Source organism: Physeter macrocephalus, chromosome 9 (assembly GCF_002837175.3).
Source record: "Physeter macrocephalus isolate SW-GA chromosome 9, ASM283717v5, whole genome shotgun sequence".
NCBI classification, from domain to species: domain Eukaryota; kingdom Metazoa; phylum Chordata; class Mammalia; order Artiodactyla; family Physeteridae; genus Physeter; species Physeter macrocephalus.
In genome coordinates, this window is record NC_041222.1 from 84281655 (window position 1) to 84300185 (window position 18531).

General features: G+C 52.0%; 1 protein-coding gene across 1 annotated transcript in view; it reads left to right on the forward strand.

The window, feature by feature from the left end:
• The first annotated feature begins 1039 nt into the window (after nucleotides 1-1039).
• PHF2 (PHD finger protein 2) overlaps nucleotides 1040-18531 on the forward strand; it is a 94784-nt gene continuing 77292 nt past the window's right edge. The window contains exon 1 of the mRNA XM_024117177.3: nucleotides 1040-1170. Coding sequence (XP_023972945.2) covers nucleotides 1073-1170 — 98 coding nt within the window. The 5' untranslated portion in view covers nucleotides 1040-1072. The remainder of the gene's footprint in view (nucleotides 1171-18531) is intronic.

Consider the following 18531-nt stretch of genomic DNA (forward strand, 5'->3'; position numbering starts at 1 on the left):
ACCTTAGGTCTCCCAGGCCTGGGGGCTCCCTCCAGGGCTCCTGGGCAGCTCAAATTCCAGGTAACTCCTTTCTCTTTACAGAGCTGACCCGTGCCAGCATGCTCCCGGGTCCCCTGAATTCTATCCTCCTCTGAGGACTGAGCATCAAGGGAAGTCCATAGATCGTGTGAGGGAGGGTGGGCTGTCCCCAGCCAGGAGTAAGGGGGAAAGGGAAGTTGTATTCCAGCCAGAAACTCAGTCGGTAAGGTAGGAGGGAGGAGGGAACAGGAGGAACCCCCCGCCCCTGGCTGCCCCCTGCTCCGCTGCTTATCAGATGAAACTTAGAGCCAAGTAGTTGCTCCTCGGCCTTCTTAACCAGGAAGGACGTCGTCCTCCTCCTCGGGGTCTCACCTCACACCCAGAGGGTCTCCCAGACCTGCCTTCCCCCTGTACCCTAAGTCCACTTTCTCCCCGGGGAATCCCCCTACCCACCTTCTTCCAGATGACAGTCTCCTAGCCCACCTTCTCCCCTGGAGGGGTGTCCCAGTCCACCTTCTCTCCCTGCAGGTCCCCCGACCCACCTTCTCCTGGCAGGTCCCCCGGTCCCTCTTCTCCCTCAGCAGTGTTCCCCCGGCCCACCTTCTCCCCCGGCGGGGTACCCCGGCCCGCCTTCCCCGCGATCCCCGGCCCGCCTTCCCGCGGCGGGAGCGGCGGCCCAGGCTGGCGGGCGGAGGCGGCGCCACCCGGGGCGCTGACGTAGAGGCCGCTCGGCGGCCGGGGGTCCCTTCGGTGGGGCCGCGGCTCTCCGCCCGCCGCCCCCGCGCGTCCATTCCCTTTTGTGTCCCGCGCGCGGCCCGTCCCCCGCGCACACTCGCGCCCTGCGCCCCGCGGGCCGGCGGGCGGCTCCCGGCGCGGCCCTGCACCGCGCGCCCCGCTTTGTGTGGACGCGCCGGCCGGGTGCGCGCGGAGTGTAGTGCGCCCCCGGCCCCGTCCCCGGCCCCGTCCCCGGCCCCGGCCCCCGCCCGGCCCGGCCCGCCCGGCCCGACCCGGGAGCGCAGCGCGGGCCGAGGGGCGGGCGGGCGGCGCGGCGAACATGGCGACGGTGCCCGTGTACTGCGTCTGCCGGCTCCCCTACGATGTTACCCGCTTCATGATCGAGTGCGACGCCTGCAAGGACTGGTTCCACGGCAGGTGAGCGCGCAGCCGCCCGGCCCCGGCCCCGGCCCCCGGCCCCCGGCCTCGGCCCGGCCCGGTGAGCGCCCCGCAGGCCCCCGCCCGCCGCCTCCCGCCGGCCGCGCGCCCTTTTGTGCCCGGGGCGGGGGCCGGGGCTGGGCGGGCGCCCCTCGCCGCCACCGCTCACAAAGCGGGCCCGCGGGGGGTCGCGGGTGGGGGCCGGGCCGGGAAGTTGGGGCGCCCGGCCGGCCGGGCCGCCTGACAGCGGGGCCGCGGAGGCCGGGCTCCCGAGGCCCAGGCCCCGCGCCCGCCGCCTCCCCCGCGAAGTTGCAGGAACTTTCCCCGCGCGGGCCCCGGAGAGGCGCGAGTGGCGGGTTCGGACGCCGGCGGGGCTGGGACGGACGTGGGGCCCGGCCAGGTGGCGGCCGACGCGCCCACCCTCCGCCGCGGCCCGGAGCTCCGGCACCTTGTCCGGGCGGGCAGGACCCCTGCCCGGCCCCAGCAGGGCTCCTGGACCCGGCCGGCCTGCATGTCCCTGGGCGGGAGTGCGGGTGACAGAATGGTGTCTCTGTGTGGGTGGGGGTGTTGTGACTTTGCCGCCTCCTCCCTGGCCATCACATTTCCCCATTCCCCTCCTCTCTGTTTTCAGACACAGGCCCACCCTGGTTTTCACTTGACCTTATGCTCTCAGAGGAAGATGGGGTGGGGGGAGGTAAAGCTTGGCCTTTGCCTGTGACCATGACCTGGCCCTGTGCCGAGTTTTCAAAAGCCCGAGGCCCCTTCCCACTCAGAAGTAAGTGGAGGAGGAGGAAGAGGAGGTGATACTGGTGCCCAAACTGCTCCAACAGGTTCTCATGTGTTTGGGCCTCAGCGGACCGCCAGAGGCTGGCCCGGGTAGTGTGCTCTCCTATGCTCCAGTCTTAAACCCAGCAGGAGCAGGGCTGGGGGCAGGGGATGGGTGTGTGGTGGTAGGTGGTCCCTCAACCCCCAGAGAGGAGAGCCTCCCCCTGGCTTTAACTGTGGATGGGCCAGTGGCCCTTAAACATGGACTGTGGTGTCTAGTCCTGCCAGTTTACATGTGGGGAGCCAGGCAGCCAGATGTGACAGGGCTTGCTCAGGTTGATTGGCACCAGGCCTGATTCCCAGCTCAGTGCCTGTGACGGTGACCCCAGTGAGGATGGGTGGGACTCCATGGGACAGGGACTCCCACTGAAATCTCCTGGGCTTCCTGGGCTGCCTTCCTGTGGATGTCCAGGGCTGCAGAGACCCCACAGAGCAGAGGAGCCTGGAGTGTGAGCACTGGGCTCTGCCCAGAACACTGCTACTATGCACACCCACACGTTGGCATCCTCTCAGAGTTCATGGCTGGATCAAGGGTGATCCTTGTGATCCTTCATGGCTCCTCAATTCCAGAGATACTGAGAAGCGGGTCCTGAGTGCCCTGAAAGTGGTAGGGCCTCTCCCTCCTCCCCCACCCCCACCGGGGGCCTGCAGAACTCCCTAGGTGCCCAGGCTGGGGGAGTGTGAGGGCCTGGGAGGACCCTTGTCTGGCTGCCCAGGGGCCCTCTCCTCTGGGTGGGGAAGGCAAGACCAGTTCTGAGCTAGACTTTGAGAAGGGAGGTAGGGGGTGGGAGGAGTGGAGGAGGTAGGGAGAGACCCAAGAATGCAGGGCAGGCAGGGGAAAGGGGCTGAGGGCTGGCCTTAGGGGCTGGTGGCATTTGCTCCATTGGCTTAGGCAGAGGCAGGGAGAAAGATGTGTCCTGACACCTTAAAGGGGATGTTTTTGGGAGGTCTTATTTCTTTATTTCTTATTTTTCATGTGAGGTCTTTGATTTGATCTGATATATGCACAGATCATTTTGATCAGCACAGATTCATTTCCACCTATGTGGGGTCGCCCTAGGGTCTGAAAGGGGCTGTGCTTTCCCCCTGCCATGGGGCACATCTTCTCTGCATCTAATCAAGGGTCCCTTACGGAAGTGAGTGAGCCCTGAGGCCAGAACACCTCCTGTAGTCCTTAGTCCCGTGGGTGGCTCAGGGGAGGTGCTGTGATGGGGGAACACAGGTTGGGACCTTTGTGGGCAAGGCTGCATGCGGCCCTCACAGCCCTGGGCAAACCCCCCACCTCTCTTGGTGTGGCCCTTCTCCACTGTGACAGGAAGGTGTGTGACATGATCCACATGTTTCCCAATCTCCTGATATTCCTGGATGGATGGCCCTCCACTCTTTCCAGATCCATGTATCATCTGTACTGTTGTTTACTTCATATTCAACAGCTCAGCTCACTTTTTAAAAGTTTGAATACTTTGTAACTTCTTATTTTGAGACTTAAAGAAGAAGTTACAAGAAAGATACAGTTTCCTTCTATCCCACACCCTGCCTCCCCTGAAGTTAACATCTTATCAAATTATGCTGGAAGCATGGAAACTGAGGCAGAAACACTAGGGCAGTACTGCTAACCAAACTCCAGGCCTCAGGCAGATTTATTTAGTTCTCGGACCCCATTTCAGTCTTGTGTCTCCTTACTCTCCTGAATCTTTCTTTTCCAAGGAAACTTCATATCATTCCCTGAAATAGAACATTAGTATAACTTGCCATAGACAGTACTTGTAAAAATAAACATAACTGTGAAAGTAACAGGCTCCCTCGTGTTCCACCTGTGACCCCTCACATCCCTGCAATGCACCCCATTTTGGATGGATTGGAAGGGGGTCTCTGAGGTTACTTTCACTCACAGGGCCAACTCTTTGCTGGTAGGACTCTAGCAGCATCTCCGGCTGAGATCGTGGTCGGGGCAGTCTCCTTCTAGGGGAAGAACCTGCTCCCAGGATGTGTCCACCTCAGCAGGAAGCTTTGAGCAGCCTGACCACCCCTCCTGGCATTCTTTGGGGAGGTCTCTCCGCTGGACTGTGCTGGTACTTATTCAGACAGGAAGTCAGGAGCTCGTGTTCCACCCCATCTTGACCATGGCTAGTCACTCCTGGGGCTGAGATACCTTGTCAGCCTAGTCTGCCTTTACTGGCACCTACTGTAGTGTCGCCTGGGAATTGGCTTTGACTAGGAAGGGAGAGATTTTGCGGCTGGTTGTCTTCAGAGCTGTCTTATCTGTGTGTTTGATAGGGAAGCATGGCACTACTCAGGCATTGGGAAACTTCTTCCCCAATTAGGGTGCCACAAAGCCACTTAGGGGGCTTCCCTGGTGGCACAGTGGTTGAGAGTCCGCCTGCCGATGCAGGGGACGTGGGTTCGTGCCCCGGTCCGGGAAGATCCCACATGCTGCAGAGCGGCTAGGCCCGTGAGCCATGGCCGCTGAGCCTGCGCGTCCGGAGCCTGTGCTCCGCAACGGGAGGGGCCGCAACAGTGAGATGCCCGCGTACCAAAAAAAAAAAAAAAAAGCCACTTACGGACAAGAACTGGGGGGCTTCTCATGACTGTGTCTTCTGTCAGACCCCGTGTGTCCTTCCACCCCTGCCTTCGGCAAGGCATCTGACCATGGACCAGTAGCTCTAGGGAGTGACCTGGGCCTCTCACCTTGTCACCATCTTGATGTGAAGAGTCTCTGTCTGTGGGAAATAGGAATGATTCTGTTAAAGTATCAGATATCCTGAAGCTTCCTGGCCCTCTTGAAGTTCCTGTTGTATTAAACTTGAAGGGTTTTTGGAAGCATAATCAGTAAAGTTGATTTTAAAGAGTTTGAAAGCTGAAGGTGCTGTACAAGTCCTTCAGTGGCAGAAGTTTCATTTATTCCTCAGTAAGTACTATGGGGTGCATGTTCTGTGTGGGGTGCAGTGCTGGCCCTGTGGGTTCCTGGGGTAACAAGGCAGCTCCCTTGCCTCTTACAGGGTGTTTTCTATGGGAGTCAGACTTGTGGATCAGGAGTTCCATGCCAGCCTGGGGAGCTGTTTCAGAGCCCTGAGGAAGCACTGTTTGGCAAGGAAGCTGCATCAGGGATGGCCTGCAGGTGTGGCTAGGAGGCAGGAGCCACACTGGGGGCTCTGAGCAGAGCAGCAGTGAGAGGGGACTGAGGATTTGACAGGGTCCCTCTGGCTGCTGTGGGCACAGTTGGGGAAGAGGGTGGGGAGGCACAGGAGCCTTTGTCCAGGTGAGAGGTGACAGGCAGGACCTGGGGGTGGGGACTGGGGTGTGGAGAGGGGGTCGAATTCTGCAAGTACTCAAGAAAGGTGGACTGACAAGACTTGCCTGGTGTAGATCCCCTCTGATTCCTGTGTGTTTGTCCCTCCATCTGGGGTCTGCCTGCCCTCTTCTCCAGGGCCCTATCTCTGTGCCCATCATCCCCAGGCCTGGTTGGCCTTTGTGGGCTCCCGCTGTGTCTTTCACCCCACCCAGCCTTAAGCTTCCTGGGGCAAAGCCTCTTCCTGAGTCCTCGGCCCTCATGGCTGCTCAGTACCACAGAGTGAGACTGTTGGCTGGCTCTGTTGGCCAGCAAAGTGTGCGCACTTGGAGGGAAAGGAGGGCCTGCCAGGGGGTCAGGCCTCAACGTCGCAATCTAGGTGATCAGAGCTGACAATTAAGCCTTCCAACCTGAGATCCCTTAATACTGGGGGAGGTGCCATTCACATGGCGATGGAGCTGTGATGTGTTTGACGTGGTTAGGAATAACGATTCGTCATTTTTAAATGAGGAATTCTCACTGTGTGGGTTTAAGAAGTTCCAGAGGAGGTTGGGGGAATGTTCTGCCAACTTACAGAGGGCAGAGCAGATGTCCCCTGTCCATTGATCCTTTCCAAATGAGATGAATCTCAAAGGAAGCGACTTGGAGCTCGTGGTAATCACCAGAATGTTTGCTTTTATTGAAACTATTGGCCCAGAAACATGCTTGGTGTGAGCCTCTGCACTGCAGCTGACATTTATTTGGGGCTACTTTGGCTCAGGTGCGGCTGCAGTTGGCCTGAGATCGGGCAAAGATTTGGGGTACTTCATGTGGACCCTGCCACTGCTGGGTACCCAGTCCTCTGGGGCCATCCCCTTGCCCCTGTGCTCGTGGCACCTGGCCGTGTGGCAGGGCCTTTTTCAAAAAGAATGAGCAGATTTGCTGTTGGGAGGGAGTATTGGCCAGAAAATAATGTTCCATGACAAAGTGTGCTAGAAGAATCTAACTCCTAAGATTCGGTAAAGCAAAGCCGTCAATTGACTTCTAAATGACTGATGTGACTAATAGCGCTGCAGGGCTCACACTCAGGCTAGCCTTTATGGCGTCAGGATTAGTTCACAGTTATCCTCTTTATTGGTTCTCACAGCTACCTGGGTGGTGGGCCAGGTGGGCCACCTTGTCCTCCCACTTCAAGCAGATGAGGGGGGCGTCTCGTCTCCTCACCTGCAGCAGGTGTACGTACCTCTGCCAGGTGCGGGGACAGAAGTGGCGTTTGGCATATTCTGGCTCAGGGTGCTGAAAACCCCATTACTGTCCACGGTTTTGAAATGCTATGTGGATGGAAACATCTTCTCAGCAGGAAGGCCACATCCGGTGCCAAGTAGGGAAGCTGGGCCCTCTGCAGCACCCTCTGTGTCTCAGGTGTGCCCAGTGTCCCGCTGGCTTCCCATTTAGAGCTGTGCCTCCATCCCTGCACCTCTCCTTCTCTGTCTCACTCCATTTCCACTCCCCTACTTCTACCTGTCTTGGTTCTCAACTTTTTGGTTTGGTGGGAAGTGAGCCTAACCGTGCTCTTTGGAATGGGGCTTGGCCCTCTGCTTCAGGGTGCAGGGTCTCTTCACTTCCACCCAAAGTGCTGGGTCATCCGTGGAAAAACATCTGTGGAAAAACATAGAATTCCAGCCAGTGACTGGCTTTGACCTCAGAGCATAAGAACTGAAGGTCCTGTGGTGTTTGTCCAGGCAAATGGTGAAACCCGCCTTTCATCCTTTTTTTTTAAAATTTAGGGTGAAATTCACATACCATGAAATTAACCATTTTAAAGTGCACAGTTAATAGCATTTAGTGCATTCAGAATGACTTGCAGCCATTATCTCTATCTAGTTCCTAAACATTTTCCTCACCTCAAAAGAAAACCCATTAAACAACTTCCCCATCCCTCCTCCTCTCAGCGCTGGACAACCACCCATCTGTTTTCTGTCCCTATGGATTTATCTATTCTGGACGTTTCATATAAATGGAATCGTACTATATGTAACATTTTGTGTCTGTCTTCTTTCACTTAGCATAATGTTTTTTAGGATCAACCATGTTGTGGCATGTATCAGAACTTCACTGATTTTTTTGTGGCTGAATAATACTCCATTGTAAGGATATACCACAGTTTGTATATACATTCCTCTGTTTATGGATACTTGGGCTTTTTCCTCCTATGGCTATTGTCAGTAGTGCTGCTGTGAACATTTGTGTACAAATATTTGTTTGAAGACCTGTTTTCAATTGTTTAGGGAATTGTTGGGTCATATAATTATTCTATGTTTAACTTTTTGAGTAACCAACAAACTTTTCCACAGCAGCTGCACCATTTTACATTCTTACTACCAATGCAGGAGCAATCCGATTTCTCCTCATCCTTATCAACACTTGTTGTTTTCTATTTTTAAAATTATGGGCGTACTAGTGGGTGAGAGGTGGTATCTCAGTATGATTTTGTTTTGCATCTCTGTAATGGCTGATGATGTTGAGTATGTTTTCATGTGCTTGTTGTCCATTTGCATATCTTCTTTGGAGAAACGTCTGTTGAAACAGTTTGCCCATTTTAAAATTGGGTTCTTTTTTTATTTTTGAATTTTAAGTGTTCTTTATATATTCTGGACACTAGGCCCTTATCAGATACAAAATTTGCACATATTTTTCCATTTTGTGGGTTGTCTTTTCACTTCTGTGGTAATGCCCATTGATGCACAAACATTTTTAATGTTTGTGTTTTTCTACTGTTGCTTATGCTTTTGGTGTTATATCTAAGAATCCATTGCCAAATCTGAGGTCATGAAGATTTACCCCTTTGATTTCTTCTAAGAGTTTTATAGTTTTAGCTCTTGTATTTAGTTTTTGACTCATTTTCAGTTAATTTTTATATAAGATTTGAAGTAGGGATCCAACTTCATTTGTTTGCATGTGGGTATCCAGTTGTTCCAGAACCATTTGTTGAAAAGACTTTTCTTTCCCTATTGAAAGTCTTGGTAGCCTTGCTGAAAACCTTTTGACCATATACATGAGGATTTAATTCTGGACACTGTTCCATTCCATTGGTCTGTATGTCTGTCCTTATGCCAGTACCACACTGTTTTGATTACTGTAGCTTTGTAGTAAGTTTTGAAATCAGGAAGTGTGAGACTTCCAACCTTGTTCTTTTAAAAAAATTATGTTGCCTTTTTGGGGCTCCTTGCAATTCCATATGAATTTGAGGATTGACTTCTCCATTTCTGCAAAAAGGGCTGTTGGAATTTCGACAGGGATTGCATTGAATCTGTAGATTGCTTTGGGTAGTATTGACATCTTAGTATTACATCTCCTGATTCATGAGCATGAGATGTCTTTCCATTTATTTATATTTAGGTATCCCCTGATTTCTTTCAGCAACGTTTTGTAGTTTTCAGTGTACAAGTTTTAAATTCTTGATTTAGTTTATTCCTAGGTACTTAATTCCCTTGGATGCAATTGTAAGTGGGATTGTTTTTGTAATTTCCTTTTTGTATTGTTCACTGCCGGTGCTTTTACCCTTTTTGTTAAAAAAAATCACCTTTTAACATGTGGCAGCTGAATTTCCAGAACCAGACGTGTGGGGTGCGGGTGTTCATGCATGTGCTGGGGTGTGCACACACTCAGCTGGGTGCCTGTGGATGTCCTGTGTCCAGAGTGTGTCTGCATGCCCTGGGAGGGGTGCTGCTTTCCTTTTTAATCTTGTTTGTTGAGCCTTGCCTGTGTCACATCCTGGGCTAGGCATTTTTCATACACATGTGTTGGGGGGCTTCTTCTTGTATTGTGTGTGGGTCGCCATGCAGGTCTCTAGCTCCTTTACCCTGACTGTTGAGGAAGCTGCCACTGAGTAGATCAGGGCCCACTGTTGGGCATGTACTGCACTTGGCCTTGCTGAACTTCCCACTGCCCCTGAGGGCTCGGTGGTGGTGGGCTGTTCTGATTGGGAGGCAAGCAAACTGAGGCTGGAGAGATCAGCTCGCCGAGGTCAACACTACAACATGATAGGCTGGGACAGCAGCAGTGTGTCTGTCCTGGAGCTCCCCCTACCAGCGCCCCTTCATTGATGTTAATGACGGGGGACAGTGCCCAGGACCCCAGAAGGCAGGAGGTCCCAGGGAATGCAAACCTGTAGGATGGGTCAGCACTGGTCCTTGGGTTAATCAGGACATGAGGGCAGTGAACAAGCCCCTGGGATGGTAGCCCAAGCTGCTGACTAAACTGTGAGCCTTATGCTGGGGTAGGCCAAGTGCCTAGGAAGCTTTGGGCACAGTCTCTGGCCTGGGTCCTTCAAGTGTGGTGCCATTTTCTGCTTCACACAGAAGTGCAGAGTGGAACTCATTTCTGCTTGTGCCCTACACACCGTGGGCTGGGCACAGGTCCCATGGTGCCAGTTAAGTGTGAATGGCAGGATGGTCTTTGGAGAGTGCCCTGGGGCCAGGTCTGAGCTCACAGATACCTACCCTTGGGACAGCCAGACTTGGGCTGGCAATCCCAGACTGATGTACAACCAGCCCAGCTACACGAACTCTGATACTTGAAAATCTTCTTGTAACTTTGTGACTTTGCCTCTCATTTTATCCATCCCCTTAGAACTACCCCCTGAGTCAGAGTCTGAATGTGAATTTCAGGGAAGTTGGGCTAAGTGGGAAGGGCAGTGAGAAAGTGCTTCCTGGGGACATGAGTGTGTCCCAGTGAGGCACAGGACCCTTCCCTGCCCAGACCCCATCTCACCACCCTCCTGGGCTGACTTGCCATCAGCTGGAGAGATGACAGAGATTTAGGGGTTCAGCCCCCATTTCCTGCAGAAGAGACTGAGGCCTGGTGCAGCATGACTTTTGGCACCCTGGAATAATCAAGAAACTGCAGCCTGATCCAGGGTGCCTCCCAGATGAACAACGCCCAGGGAGGTGTGCAGCGAGCTCCCCAGGAGAGCTCCCCAAACCCTGTGGGGAGGGGGATCCCTCAGCACTGCATGAGGCAACACAGCGGGTGTGCATCAGAGCTTGGGGTGGGTTCTCACTAAACATCCTTCTGCTGACATTTGCAAAACTCCAGGATTCGTTGCCATTGGTGCTTGTGGAGTTTCTTTCCTGGAAAGTCTAACATAACTATGGCTAATCTCCAGGCTGTTTGGAGCTATAGCTCATAAAAAAAGGGGCACCTGGGACGGTGAGGGGTGTTTCTTGCCTCTTGTTTGCTCCCAGCAAGAGATGCTTTCTGTCAACACCTCGTTCTTTCAGCAGCTCCCCAAGGACACTAGACTTGGGTCTGCTTAGGAGACTCTGGCTCGGAGAGAGCCAGCAGCTGGCCTGGGTCACCGGCTGATAAGTAGCACATGCGGCTTTGCCACTTTGACTTCCCCTTGGCAAGTTCGAAGTCTGCCAAGCACTGCTCTTTCCCCGTAGTTCACCCATGCTGTTGGAAGGTGGAAGTCTTAGCTGCTGTTCGACCTCGTGGTTCTCATGGTACCGTGTTGTCATGGTGACCTTTCGATCCCAGTCTGGGTGCTTGTGTAGCCGGCCCCCATCTGATCCTGGTACTGCCCCTGGGCCTCTCCAGCATCCCCCTCAGCAACCTGGACCCCTGTCTGCCAGGGCGCCTGCCACCTGCCCACTGTACTAGCATCAGGCATTTGCATTTCAGTCCCTGGCTCCAGATGTGGAGGTGGACAGGTAAACCTGGGGTGGCTCACTAAGTGAGGGTGGGGCATCTTTGTGAGTCTAGGGGCCGGGTCATATCAGCTCCCCGTTCACTGAGCCACAGCTAGGTGTGGGACTAGGGCTCTGAGGACCTTTTACCTGGGTTCTGCCCCAAAAGACAGGTACAAATGCTTTTCCCCTGTGTCCTCAGCCCAGTTCTGCCCATTGTGTGCTGTGTGGCCCTCTCCTGGCCTTGAGATGTCCCCTCCCAAGTCCCACAGCCACTCCCCCCCAACCCTGACTCTCTAAAATCCCTATGGGGCCTGAAGGTAATGCTGGGCAGAAGTGAGGGAGAGACCCTGGAGCAGGGAGCCATGAAGCCACTTTCCCAGGCCCCCCCATGCCGTGTCCCAGTCCTGCCCATCCCGTGCCCTTCTCCAGCTCCACAGGGCATGTGGTTCCTTTCCGTTCGTCCACAGATGATGTGACCCTCTGGAATAGAAGGTGGGTGTTGGTGGGACCAGAGAGCACCACATGGCTCTGCTCATCCTTGCACTCAGCGGCTGAACTCCAGGGGTGCAGCCCTGCGTGATCCTTCTACAGAGCAGCCATCCCAGCCCCAGGACTGTGAAAAAACCAAGTGCTGGATTGAAGCTTGGAGAAGGAGGCCTCAGGCAGATTTGCATTCAATTTGAGAAAAAACTTTTTAATAATTGAAACTGGCCCCAGACTGGACACGTCTGGGGAAATAGTGTGTACGTTAGAGTAGGGTTTCTGAGCCTGGGCTCTGTGGACATTGGGGCCAGAAAATTCTTTGCTGTACAGGATGTGGAGCAGCATCCCTGGCCTCTGCCTACTAATCCAGTAGCACCCGCCCCCCCCCCGCCCCGAGCTGTGACAGCAAAAGTGCCTCTAGGCATGGCCGATGTCCCTTGAGGGACACAGTTGCTGCCAGTTGAGGGCAAGAGGCGACTGAACTTCTGCAGAAACATATTCACCTTTATTGGGTAGAAAATGGAGCTTCTGACCCCTTTTCTTTTCTTATGTTTATTGTGATAAGGAATAACTGCATTTATTCACTTAAAAATAGTTAATAGAAAAAATTTGCAAACGGGAACACTAGGACATGGGTTTTTAAAAAGGAGTATGAAAGAATATGTAGTGAAAAGCTGTCTTCTCACCAGAACCAACTCGATTGCAGCCCCTTAGGAAAAACTGCAGAGAGATTTCTGTCTATACAACGTTTGTGTCAGGCAACCACCCCCTCTCTTTTCTCAGGCACATAGGCACACAGACACACATTGCGGGCATGGCTGTGCCTGGGACATGGTTCTCAGACAGGGCTCTGTTGTGTGGGCTGTGCTCAGGGATGCGTTTTCCCCGTCTCCTCTGGCCTGTTTGGCGTTAAGCTTGTTTCGCATCTGGAGCAACTGCAGTTTTGCACAGGGAGCATCCTGGTACATACGGTTACGTGTGCATATGTGCAAATTTATCTGTTGGATAAATTCCAAGACATAAAGGTGCTGAGCTGAAGGGAAGCTTTCAGGTTTTAAAATCGCCAGATAGGTTGTACAGATTTCTCTACACACTGGCAGCACATTTTCTGAACTTTTTGATCTTTTGTCAGTTCAGTCTGGAAGGTGAAAAATTGTATCTCACTACGGTTTTATAGTGCAGTTTTTATATTATATATTATTATATTATCATTTCAGTTTGTAGTTGTCTAATTATTAAGCTCGCTCACTTTTAAATCCTTTTCTCCCTACAATTGTAGGATTTTGTAAGTGCCCCAGATGCTTTCTAATAAAGACAAAAAGAGCAGGTTGAATCTGAGAAGTGAAATGAGAGGCAGCCTTCCTCTGATGGGTCAGGGCAGCGGGGGGCACTCCCATCCTCTCCCTCCTCCTGCTCCAGCAGTGCTCTGAGCCCCTGCAAACCTCCAGGGCTGGCAGAGGGTGAAAGCTCACTTGTTTGCTAAATATCCCCTCTCCCTTCCTTTTGAGTCTTATTGTGAAGTCAGCCTCATTTGCTTTTATTTTCTTCATAAACTTTTATTTTAGACTTGTTTTAGGTTTATAGAAAAGTCGCAGCCATGGTAGAGTTTGTGCATGCCCCGGCTCAGTTTACCTGATTGTTAGCATTTCACATCACTTCCATACCCTGGTCACAGCGCAGGAGTCCATGTTGCTTCATTGCCATGCACTTCCTACTCCTAGTCCTCCCCACAGAGCCAGGTTTACTGGAGGCCTTGCACACCCACCTGCTCCAGTTGTGGTGGCTTCTTGGACCCCTTTGTCCTCTGATCCTGACCCTGAAGATCCTTCAGGGTTTGTGTACCTTTGAGGAGCCATGTCTCCAGCTCGTGAGGCCTCCCCCCAGGTGCCTTCACACATCCCTGAACCTAGGACCCCAGCCCCAGGGAGGGTACCCTGACAGCTTGCGGGGCTACCTGTGACCCTGTGAGGGAGCTGAGTGTCACTTAGCAGCCCTGCGGTGGTCCCTGCAACATGGACATGGGGCGCTCTCCACGTGGTCCTGATCACAAGGGCTACCATTTAGGATCATGGTGCTGTTCCCCTTTCACAGTTTCTTCTAGATCTCAGACTTGTATTGTTTTATTATATTTCAAACTACTCTTTGGAAAAGAAAGATGTAATTAGAGTGCTTTTTGCACTGCCTCTCTCTGAAAAGCTGACTAAGAGAGCAGTTCCCCCCCTCCCCCACTCATGCTCTGCCTTAGGGGCCAACATTACCACCATCCACTTGAATGGCTCCTGCCCTCCGGACACACCACTGGAATAGGATGTGCGAGTTGGGCCTCCCAGGGAGGACTTGGTCCAAGCCCCTCTTTCACAAACGAGAAACAGAGGCTGCCCAGCAGTCTGTGTCCTTTCTCAGCCTGGTGCTCTTTCCAGACCCTGGGGTGTTCCCCACAGATGGGCTGGAACCCTCTTGGTTGGTTCTGCCTTTGGGGGAGCCCCCCTGCCCCCAGTCCTGAGCAGCACACGTTTGAGTGCGGGAAGCCCTGTGCCTCCTGTGATTCGGTGAGTGACGACTGTCAGCCCCCATTCCAGAACACCTCGCTGTGTGGCTGGGCTGCCTGTCTGCAGTGGGAGGCTGTGACCAGCTGGCCTTGAGGTTCTGGGGTCAGGAGGAGGTGGCCTGATGCCTGTCCTGATAGAGGCCTGCCCCGCTCTGGGGTCATCCTGCTGGGCCCTCCCTTCCCTGCCTGCCCATTTGCCTTTTCCGCAGGACCTCTGTGTCACCCGGGCGGCCTGGCCAGCTCTCCAAGGTCCCTTGTTGGAACCAAGGATCAGGATCCAGCCCGTCTTCAGCTGCCCTCAGTGCTGGCCACTGGAGACCTGAGGGGTGGCAGAGCTGGGCCTGGTTGTCTCCTTGCCACTTCCCTCCCAACACTCTGGGATTCCAGGCTTCAGATTCATTTTAAACTCTTGGGGAAATCCCTGCGCAGACGGTCCCTGTGATGAGGCCGCTGGTCTGGATGATGGCACATGGTCACAGAGCCTTGTTGTACTAGCGTGTCCTCCTCTGGGAGCACGCAGTCACCTCCCGGCACCGGCCTGTTCACCGTGATCTGCACACACTGTCAGTTAGTGAAGGAAAAGGCTCTTGGTGAGGTCACCCAGCTACGCTCGGCAGCCTGCCATTCTTACCCGTCGCTTGGCAAGAGAATCCTTCAAGGCCTTACCGGAAGTGTCCTGTCTGTCAGGGGGAACTATGGACAGGCCTAATGCTATGCTTGCAGGTATCTGTCAGTGTGAGTGTCCCTGGGATGGACGGAGGGCTCTGGTGCCCTCTGCACAGTGAGGTCCAAGGTATGTGTGTGCCTCATCTTGTCCTCAGGACCCGCTGCATGAGCCAGGCGAGGTCCCTGATTTAGGGATGGCAACATTGATGCTCAGTGTTCCCAACACACCACTAGCTTGGAGGTGATCAAGCACAGCCAGTGTCCTTTCACCACGCTCACTGCCCACTGGTCATGCTGGCTGCTGTTGAAGTGTGCCTTGAGGCCCAGCTTGTACCAACCTAGCCTCATGGCCCTGGTCTCCTCTGGGATAGGGTCCATCAAAAGGCACTCACCTCAGTGGGCCGCAGCACACGTCTGCTCCAGGCCCTACACCTTGCATTTGTGCCTTCTGGGAGTCTGGGGCAAGGGCCTGCTGGAGCCCATCCGGGTTTCAATATCCTGATCTTTGCTTTTCTTGTCCTTTATGGTTAAAAAAGAAAAAAAAAGATAAAGAACAGATATTAGAATGTTCCAGCAGGATAGGACCCTGGAGCACACCAGTCACTCCTCCCTCCAGATATAGCAGCAATGGGGACCACAGGCTTCCCTTCATTCTGGGCTGCCCCCTGTAGGGTCACAGGACAGAGTTTGTTCCCAGGCCCCACCCCTAAACACCCGCCAAGTTGATGCCCTCAGGGGTGTGGTAGGGGCTGAGGACAGGGGCCTCACCTCTCTTAGTCTAGAGTGGTTTTTCTGTTAACATGACCTTGGATTGCATTTGCTCTCAGGTGAAATTTGTCTTCCCAGCCACCTTGTGAGTCTCTGAGGGTTTTATCCAGATGGAAGGCTGTAATTCCCAGAGCTTCCTGACAGAGGTATTTGCTCTATAGCTGCATACAGTTGGTTTCCCTAGAAACTGCTGGAATAAATACTCCAAAACCTACTTCTGATTTTTAAAGAGACCATGCCATTTATCTGGAATATCTATTAAAAATCCATTGGAACAGGGTTAAAAACATATAAAGAGATATTTTGAATATTCATTTAATATATCAAGGATTCTAGGCTCTTAGATGATAGAATTGAGGGGAGGATTAAGTAAATTATAATGTACTCACAATAGGAAATTATTCAGTCATCAACAGTGACGTTTACGACAAGATTTCAATGATACGAGAAAATGTTTATGCTATAATATTAAATGGGAAAAAAACCCAAGATTCTACGTTGTCTATATAGGATGTTAGTTGGTGTGAATCAGTTAAAACAGAAGACATGCTGGAAGCAAATGTTAGAGGGTTGAGAGTGGTTTTTTTCCTGTTGCTTTCATACTTACCTCCACTTTCCAACTTGTTTTCCAGGAGGATAATATCACTTTTATAATCAGAAATAAAATAAGCATGAAAATAAGATTTCAGAGTACAGAGGTCATCCTGCCCTGCCTCTCATTTCACAGATTTTGCGGACTACAGGTTTTATAGACACTTGGGCTCGAGTGTCTCCCACTGCACAGCCGCCTGGAGGCAAGGGTGAGGGGATGCTTTCATTAGGACCCTTGACTCTAAAGGCCCTTCTGGCAACCCCTCTTCAGATGTGACTCCCCAACCCCAATAATGCACGCTAGCCTAGCCTGGAGCCTGTATGCTGAGGAGGGGCTCCGTCAGCCACCCAACAGCCCCATCTGCCCGAAGCATCTCTCTGCAAGTGGAGCTTTAAGTCCCATAGGACCCTATCCAGTCAGAGGCCCCCTTTGGGATCATTCCCAGGGATGAGGCCTCAGGCTAATGGGTTGAGGTTGGCCCCCCTGCTCCCACCTAACTAGGAGCAGTGACTGAGGCCCCATGACCACTTCCCAGAGCAGCAGGACCATCCTGTCACCAGCTACTCTCATGCCGGAGTGTGCCACCCTAGGTGGGGACCAAAGCATATGGCCAGCTTTGGAGGACAGAGCCTGTAAGCCAAGCTCTTTCAGGTCTGTCCTCACATTTCTCTCCTGCAGACTGGCAGCTAAGCCCCTAGTTAACTGCATTCCACATGAGGGAAGACAAGTGAGGCCACAGTGCCACAAAATGTGTGGTTTGCAAGGCTGATGGGACTGTGACACAAGAGGGGGCCCTTGGGGAGATCCCAGAAGACACTAGCCTTACCAGACATGCTGAAGGCACAGGCCAGCATAGGTTAGTTCCAGTCTGAGAAGCTAAACACTGCTGTATAAACGGGGAGTCCTCCTTCACAGAGCTTTAAACCATTACTTACAGATACCAAATGATTACTCAAATACACTTGGATACTTACAGATACTAAATTATTATTTACAGATGCTCCACCTAAAGATAAAGAGTAGAGTAACCTAAGGCCAAAAATATGGGGAGCCACTTCCAATCGGATCTTCTTTAGGAATGACAGCAAAGAATTCTGAAAATACAATGTAAGCCTTGAGAGATTTAGGATTTGGTGTTACAGAAAATATTTCCTGACCACATTCATTGTGTGACCATTCATTTTCAAAATGCTCATTCTGGTGACGCTGGGTCTGAGGATGGAGAGAACTATTCAGAAAACTGTAATTTCTTCTTGAGTCAGACCGGCCATGTGGCTGACAGGGTCTTGGTGCTCCGGCTGGGTGTCAGGCCTGAGACTCTGAGGTGGGAGAGCCGAGTTCAGGACATTGGTCCACCAGAGACCTCCCGGCCCCACGTAATATCAAACAGTGAAAGCTCTCCGAGGGATCTCCATCTCAATGCTAAGACACAGCTCCACTCAATGACCAGCAAGCTACAGTGCTGAACACCCCATGCCAAACAACTAGCAAGACAGGAACACAACCACACCCATTAGGAGAGAGGCTGACTAAAATCATAGTAAGTTCACAAACACCCCAAAACACACCACCAGACGCGGTCCTGCCCACCAGAAAGACAAGATCCAGCCTCATCCACCAGAACACAGGCACTAGTCCCCTCCACCAGGAAGCCTACACAACCCACTGAACAAACCTTACCCACTGGGGGCAGACACCAAAAACAGTGGGAACTACAAACCTGCAGCCTGCGAAAAGGAGACCCCAAACACAGTAAGTTAAGCAAAATGAGAAGACAGAGAAATACACAGCAGATGAAAGAGCAAGGTAAAAACCCACCAGACTAAACAAATGAAGAGGAAATAGGCAGTCTGCCTGAAAAAGAATTCAGAGTCATGATAGTAAAGATGATCCAAAATCTTGGAAATAGAATGGAGAATATACAAGAAAAGTTTAACAAGGATCTAGAAGAACTAAAGAGCAAACCAACAGTGATGACCAACACAAGAAATGAAATTAAAAATTCTCTAGAAGGAATTAATAGAATAACTGAGGCAGAAGAATGGATAAATGACCTGGAAGATAAAATAGTGGAAATAACTACTGCAGAGCAGAATAAAGAAAAAAGAATGAAAAGAAATTAGGACAGTTTTAGAGACCTCTGGGACAACATTAAATACACCAACATTCGAATTATGGGGGTACCAGAAGAAGAAGAGAAAAAGAACAGGTCTGAGAATATATTTGAAGAGATTATAGTTGAAAACTTTCCTAATATGGGAAAGGAAATAGTCAATCAAGTCCAGGAAGTGCAAAGAGTCCCATACAGGATAAATCCAAGGAGAAACACGCCTAGACACATATTAATCAAACTGTCAAAAATTAAATACAAAGAAAAAATATTAAAAGCAGCAAGGGAAAAGCAACAAATAACATACAAGCGAATCCCTGTAAAGTTAACAGCTGATCTTTCAGCAGAAACTCTGCAAGCCAGAAGGGAGTGGCAGGACATATTTAAAGTCATGAAAGGGAAAAACCT